An 8274-nucleotide genomic window follows, 5' to 3' on the forward strand; every position below is an offset into this window, starting at 1 on the left:
AGAAGGGTCTAGGCCCGAAACGTCAGCTTTCCTGCTCCTCTGATGCTGCTTGGCCTGCTGTGTGCATCCAGCTCTACACCTTGTTATCTCTATTGAAGAAAGACTACGACAGGTTTAAATAACAGTAAATAAGTATGAAGTGTAAAGCTCTTCTCATTAGTTGACAGTACAAGACTAAGAGATAAAGAGACATGGAGCTTCTACTGTGTTAATTTCAGTTTCATGAGCCATCCATAATGGGAGTGCTTCAAAAAATCACATAATTTATACCCTATATAAGTTGTGAGATAAGATTAACTTTCTGTTGCTGTTTATTCTTAGGTCTCACTTAGTGTCCCTTGGACTCCAAACTGTCCAAATGGAAATTGCTTTGATTACGTATCAATGGCAAAGTCCTGTGACTTTCTATATGTGAAGGCCTATGACATGCAACTTGAAATGTGGGATGAGTGTTTTGCAAAAGCAAATGCTCCCTATCACCAAACATTATCAGGTATGAACAGTGTTGAATAATTGATTGATTTATTGTTGTCACATGTACCAAGACACAGTGAAAAGTGTTGTTTTGTGTGTGAGACAGGCAGATTATACCTTAGAAAGGGCATCAGGATAACAGAACAGAGTGCAGAATACAGTGTTACAGCTGCAGAGAAGGTGCAGAGAGAGAAAGATCAGAATTAACATGAACAAAAGTCTGATAACAGCGGGGAAGAAGCTGTTCCTGAATCTATTCATACATGTATTCAAACTTATTTCTGCATGATGGAAGAGGGCGGGAGGCATCGTTGATTATGTTGATTACTTTCAGCAGGCAACAGGAAGTACTCAGTTCTGATACAACGTGATAGTTCCGTTCTCATGTGATCTTGCATTGTTAGAAAATCGTGTAATAGTCGTGCCATTTAAACTAATTGGGCCAGAATTGCGTTATAGCCAATACCGGTAAGAAAAGTTTGCGTTTTACAAATAGAGGTCTAAATTATTCAATCACATTAAAGCCAATTCACTTTGAAGAAACACGCATTACATCAGAACCGACTGTATAGACGGTGTCAACGGATGGAAGGCTGGGTTGGCATGATGGACTGGGCTGCATTCACGACTGTCTGTGATTTCTTGCAGTCTTGGGAAAAACACTTACTATAGCATGCTGTGATGCATCCAGATAAGATGCTTTCTACTGTGCCGCTATAAAATTGATCAGAGTCCTTGTGGACATACCGAATTTCCTTAGCGTCCTGTGAAAGTAGAGATGTGTTTTTTTGACTATTGCATCGAAATAGTGAACCAGGACAGATGGCTGGTGATTGACACTCTTGATCATCTCCACCTCAGCACCATTGACAGAAATCACACAACACCAGGTTATAGTACCTGATGTTGTGTGATTTCTGACCTTGTCCAACTCAGTCCAACACCAGCACTTCCGCATCATCAGCACCATTGATACGGACAGGGGTGTGTGAAAAACACATCTGCTTCCTGAAGTCAATGACCAGCTCCTTCATTTTGCTGACGTTGATGGAGAGATTGTTGTCTTTACATCATGCTGCTATGCACTCAATCTCCTTCCTGATTTTTGTCTCATTGTTGTTTAAGCTCCAACGGTGATGTCATCAGAAAACTTGTAAATGGAGTTGAGGCAGAATTCAGCCATGCAGTTGTGAGTGTACAAGAAGTATAGTAGAGGACTGAGTACACAGCATTGCGGGGTACCAGTGTTGAGGCTTAAGGTGGAGTAGGTGTTGTCGCCTATTCTTACTGAACTATGCTATTCTGGTGAATGGTGTGCCTGTTCCAAAAATCGATGCTAACCTAAGACCATTATATTTTTTTTCCCCATTTAGGTCTGTCTAATTATATCAAGCTGGGTGTTGATCCCAAAAAGCTCATACTTGGACTCCCATGGTATGGTTATGACTATCCTTGTGAGCATTTCTATGAGGTAAGGAGAAATGGTTTGTTTTCATTAGAACGTAGGGTAGTACAATATAGGAACAGGCCCTTTGGCAACCATGTTTGTACCAACCATGTTTGTACCAACCATGATGCCATTCCAAACTAATCCCATCTGCCTGCATAGGGTCTGTATCCTTCTATTTTCTGGCTGTTCGTGTAGCTGTTTAAATGCTTCTTACATTTTGCCATCGTCTTTGCTTCTAACAACTTCCCTGGAAGCACATTCCAGGCACCTACCATCCTCTGTGTAAAAAACTTGCCTCACACATCTCCTTTAAACTTTCCCCCCTCACCTAAACCTGTACTCTCTCTTATTTGACATTTCCACCTTGGGAAAGTTACTCTGACGATCAATCCTATCCATGCCTCTGATCAGTTTAAATGGAGTCTTAGAGCTGTACTGCACAGAAACAGATCCTTTGGTCCAACTCATCCATGCTGAGCAAATGTCCTAAATTAATCTAGTCCCATTTGCCAGAAGTTGGCCCATATCCCTCTAAAACTTTTCTACACAGTTACTCGTACAGATGTCTTATAAATGTTGTAATTGTACCCACTTCCGCCACCTCATCTGGCAGCTCGTGTCATATACACACAACCCTCAGTGTGAAAAAGTTGCCCCTCAGGTCCCTTTTAAATCTTGCCCCTCTCACCTTAAACCTATGTCCTCTAGTTTTGGATTCCCTTATCCTGGGTAAAAGACCTTGGCTATGCACCCTTTACATGCCCCTCATGATTTTGTAAACTCCTATAAGGTCACCCCTCAGCCTCTGACCCTCCAGAGAAAATAGCCCCAGCCTATGCAGCCTCTATTTATTGCTTAAACCTTCCAAACCTGGCAACATCCTTGTAAATCTTTTTTGCACCCTTTCAAGTTTAACAACATGTTTCCTACAGCAGGGAGACCAAAATTGAACACAGTCTTTCAAAAGTGGCCCAACCAATGTCCTGTACATGTCCGTAACATGACATCCCAATTCTTATATTCAGTGCACTGACCAATAAAGGCAAGTGTACCAAACACCTTCTTTACTCCCCTGCCTACCTGTGAATCCACTTTCAAGGATCTATGAACCTGCACCCGGAGATCTTTGTTCGACAGCACTCTCTAGAGCCCTACCATTAAGTGTCTAAGTCCTGCCCTGATTTGACTTACCAAAATGCAACACCTCACATTTATCTAAATTACATTCCGTCTGCCACTCCTCGGCTCATTGGCCCATATGATCAAGATCCCATTATACTCTGAGATAACCTTCTTCACTGTCCACTACATTATCATCTGCAAAAGTATTAACCATTCCTCCTATATTCATATACAAATCATTTATATAAATGACAAAAAACGGTGAACCCAGCATTGATCCTCGTGGCACACCACTGGTCACACAGTTCCGGTCTGAAAACAACCCTCCACCACCACCTTCTGTCATCTCCCTTCAAGCCAATTTTGTGTCCAAATGGCTAGCTCTCCCTGGATCCTATGTGATCTAACCTTGCTAACCAGTCTACCATGCGGAACCCTGTCGAACGCCTTGCTGAATTCCATATAGACAATGTCCACCTGTCTGCCTTCATCAATCTTCTTTGTTACTTCTTCAAAAAACTCAATCAAGTTAGTGAGACATGATTTCCCATGCACAAAACCATGTTGACCATCCCTAATCAGTCCTTGCTTTTCTAAAGGCATGTAAAGGCTGTCCCTCAGAATCCCCTCTGACAACTTACCCACCACTGACATACAGCTCACTGATCTATAGTTCTATGGCTTTTACTTAGCACCTTTTTTAAATAGTGGCTGCACATTAGCCACCTTCCAGTCTTCCAGCACCTCACTCCTGGCCATTGATGATACAGTTATCTCAGCAAAGGGACCAGCAATCACTACCTTAGCTTCCCACAAAGTTCTGGGATACATCTGATCAGGTCCTGCGGATTTATCCACCTTTATGCATTTTAAGACATCCAGCACCTCCTCCTCTGAAATATGGATACTTTTTCAAGATATCATTATTTATTACTCCATGTTGTCTAGCTTCCATATCCTTCTTCACAGTAAGTACTGATGCAAAATATTCATTTAGTATGTTACCCATCTCCTGTGGTTCCACACATAGATAGCCTTGTTGATTTTTAATGGGCCCTATTCTCTCCTTAGTCATTCTTTTGCCCTTAATGTATTTGTAGAATCCCTTCGGATTCTCCTGAACCCTAATTGACAAAGCCATCTCACGTCCCTTTTTTACCCTCCTGATTTCCCTCTTAAGTATACTCTTAGTGCCGTTATACTCCTCAAGGAATTCACTCAATCCCAATTGGCTAAACCTTTTTCTTGACCTGACCCTCAACTTCTCTAGCCATCCAGCATTCACTGCACCTCTTCAGCCTTGCCCTTCACAGTAACAGGAAAATACTGCCTCTGGACTCTCAATATCTCAATTTTGAAGGCCTCCCACTTTCCAACTGCCCTTTACCTACAAATAGCCTCTCCCAATCAGTTTTTGAAAGTTCTTTCTAATACCATTAAAATTGGCCTTACTTCAATTTAGAACATTGACTTTTAGGTCAGGTCTATCCTTTTCCATAACTATTTTAAAACTAATAGAATTATGAACATTGGCCCCAAAGTGCTCCCCCATTGACACCTTATTTCCCTCAACAAGGTTAGGTTTTGATTCTTCTCTAGTAGGTTCATTCACATACTAAATAACAAAATGTACTTCTATACACTTCTATTAGGTCGCCCTCAGCCTCCGATGCTCTAGTGAAAGCAATCTAAGTTTGTCTAACCTCCGTTTATAGCCAATACACTCCAATCCAGGCAACATCCTGATAACCTCTTCTGCACTCTGTCCAAAGCTTCCACATCCTTCCTACAGCAACTTAAACTACACACAGTACTCCAAATGTGGCCTAACTAAAGTTTTATAGAGCTGCAACATGACTTGCCAACTTTTACACTCAGTGCCCTGACCAATGAAGGCAAGCATGTCGTATGCCTTCTTTACCACCTTATCCACTTGTGCTGCCACTTTCAGGGAGCTATAGACAAGATCCCTCAGTATATCTATACTCCCACAGGTTCTGCTATTTATCTTATTCTTTCGTCTTGCATTTGATCTTCCAAAATGCATCACCTCACAGTTGGCCATATTTAACTCTATGTGCCATTTCTTTGCCCAACTTTTCAACACATCTATGTCCTGATGTATCGTATAAAACCTTCCTCACATTCCATATTTCCACCAATTTTTGTGTCATCTGCAAACTTACTGATCAGACCACCTACATTTTCATCCAAATCATTTATATATGTTACGAACAACAAAGGCCCCAATACTGTCCCTTCTGGAATACCACTAGTCTCAGACCTCCAGTCAGGAAAGAAACAGCCTTCTGCAACTACCCTCTGCTTCCTATGACCAAGCCAATCTTGTATCCAACTTTCCAACCCACTATGGATTCCATATGAATTAATCTTCAGGACCACCCTACCGTGATGGACCTTGTCAAATTCTTCAGTAAAGTCCATGTAGACAACATCATTTGCCCTATCCTTATCAATCATCTTCAACACTTCCTCAAAAAAGTCAATCAAACTTGTGAATCAAGACCTCCTACACATAAAACCATCTATCTGACAATCCCTGATAGGGCCCAGCATGATGTTCTTGTCCCAGAATGGCAGTCTCGTCCCAGCTGCGTCTTCAGGGGATTTTATTGTTCCTCAATGAATTGCTAAGCCCAGAAGTGGTTAACTGATCTGTCATGAACTTTTCTTAATTTGAATTTTTTCTTATTATTATGTATGACTCCTGTCATTGATGTAGACACTGTGTTGGTGAGACTTATAAAACTTTTCATTGTATAATTCATATAAATATACACATGACAATAAATTTTTATTCTATTCTGTTTCCTCGTCTTCTTTTGCTCCTGCAAGGTTTAATCATTTTGAAATGCTATTAGTGCCATCTACAGTGACTGACTTCCACAGTAAACAAAAAGGAAAATAATACTTATAGCCTACCAAGCAAGGTTACACTGTAGGAGCTGACTTGTCCAGGATTACCATCAGCGGCGAACACAGCAATATTTTCCATTTGTTCCTCTTAATATACTTAGTACATCTTGAAAATTTCGGTTGACGCTTTGTTACTAATTGTCGTTTGTAGCTTGTAATCTTGGGGATCAAGCAGTTAATTGGCTCATCCCTTTCATATTTTACAGCCTGGAAGATGCAAATTGAAAAAGTTTACTTCTAAAGGTGCTCCGTGCAGTTCTCAAATTGCAAACCAGGTTGAGTACAAACAGATCATGCAGATGTTGCCCAGATCAATCACTGGCAGGTATTGGGATGATAACTACAAATCCCCGTATTTTGTTTACAAGGTAAGATTATCAGACAAAACACAACGGAGACTATGCACTGTAACGTTCTTTGTTGAGTGAGAACACAGCAGTGTTTCATGATTCAGTAACAAAATCAGAAATTGCTTGGAAAACTGAGCAGGAAGATTCTTTCCAATAAGGGTCACTGGAACCAAAACGTTAACTCTGCTTTCTCTCCACAGATGCTGCTAGACCTGCTGAGTTTTCCCAGCAAATTCTGATTTTATTTCTGATGTCCAGCACCCACAGTTCTTTGGTTTTTTGTTTCATAATTCAGTATTTGCTGTGCACAGAGTTTAGAAAATTTCAGAATACCCAATTTGTGCAGTTGAAAATGTGTGCAATTAGAGAATTGACAAGAAATTGGGAGCCAGCAGTAAAACTACCGCATTTTGTGAAATATTTTACATAAGCTACAGGTGAGTACTTTGAGTACAATACTTTTAGAGCCTGAACGCAACTTTCCATGTCCTTTCCCACCTCCACACCTCAGCCCATCATCACATGAGCTGCTTTCAGCACAGCCAACCCATTTTCTCTTCTTGATGGTCCCCATTATCAGCTTCACTTTCTCTCCAGCTTACTACTTCCAACCCTTTGTCTGATTATCTGTTCTTCTCTACCTCTAGGTGTCTATCTCCACCTATCCATTTACTCCTTTTCCACCCCCTCCACTCTCCACTTCCTGTCTTCAGCATATATATCCATAGCACCTTTTCCTAGCTACTATCTGTTCTGAAGACTGCTGAGTTTCTCCAGAAATTTGATTTTGTTTTGAACAATCTAGCTTCTTATATTTTTGTTTGTCATATCACCTGAACTTATCATTTTAATAGAATTACAAGTTAAATGTATTTTAAAAACTGAAGCAGCTGATATTTAACATTGAGTCTGGATGTGTGCATTGGTCCAAGCTTTGTTCCTGTGTAACATAAAAACATAGATTATAGGATCAGCAGTAGGCCATTTGGCCCTTCGAACCTGACTGACCATCCAACTCAGCCCCTTATTCTGACTTTCTCCCCATGTCCTTTGATCTGTTTAGCCTTAGAATTTTATCTAACTCTTGTTGGTTCTTCTGGCAGGATAAAGATGTTTACCATGAGGTCTGGTATGATGACCCAGAGAGCCTTTCACTGAAGTCATCTATTGTGAAGAAATTAAAACTTGGTGGTGTCGGGGCCTGGTTTGGAAATAGCCTAAACTACAGTGAGAATCCGACAGCAGCAATGCAAACTGAAGACATGTGGAAAGCTCTCTGCCCGATCAGATTGAAATGGAGAACTTGAACCATTAATCTTCAGATAATGTGTATCTTTCATTTTACAAGTGAATGTAGCAAAACGTGAGCTAGCTTCCAACATTAAGAAATGAAATAAAACAATCTAGATGTAGGGAACATAATTTCACATCTAACATAAGAAGTTTTTAATTTAGAAAAGGTATCATGTGCCGGCACAGACTTGGGCAAAGGACCTATTCCTATGCTGTACTGTTCTTTGTAATCATTGAATCTTCTGTGGGATGCAAACGTACTAGTGTGTTTTGTATAACAAGGTCTGATTATGTTGGACACCTGCTTAACGTGTTTATAAATGCACCAAATCTGTCTCAGTTATCATGCCACTTTATTGCAGTGAAGATTAGAGATTCGTACAATGTAGGTGTCATGTTGGTACTTCAATTATGACTCTTCTTCAGTCAAGAGGCCCTTCTTCAGATGATGCCAGACCTACTGAGTTTCTCCAGCAATTTCTGTTTTGGTTTGGCAATTATGCTGTTCATTTTATCTGCACCTTAATTCCTAGCGGTGATTCTTCTAAATTTTGATCTGCTTCAGATTATTGTTTTGAACTCAGATCTTTTTGTTTTCTGCTTCCATGAGTACGAGATGTGAACAGACCATAAACAATGTATTTTCAC

General features: G+C 40.5%; 1 protein-coding gene across 1 annotated transcript in view; it reads left to right on the forward strand.

The window, feature by feature from the left end:
* Positions 1-7640, forward strand: part of LOC109922336 (di-N-acetylchitobiase-like) — a 20087-nt gene extending 12447 nt beyond the window's left edge. The window contains exons 2-5 of the mRNA XM_048601560.1: positions 322-493; positions 1848-1945; positions 6190-6351; positions 7437-7640. Coding sequence (XP_048457517.1) covers positions 322-493; positions 1848-1945; positions 6190-6351; positions 7437-7640 — 636 coding nt within the window. The remainder of the gene's footprint in view (positions 1-321; positions 494-1847; positions 1946-6189; positions 6352-7436) is intronic.
* Positions 7641-8274: the final 634 nt, after the last annotated feature.

The sequence above is a fragment of the Rhincodon typus genome, chromosome 10, assembly GCF_021869965.1.
Source record: "Rhincodon typus isolate 14 chromosome 10, sRhiTyp1.1, whole genome shotgun sequence".
Lineage (NCBI taxonomy): Eukaryota > Metazoa > Chordata > Chondrichthyes > Orectolobiformes > Rhincodontidae > Rhincodon > Rhincodon typus.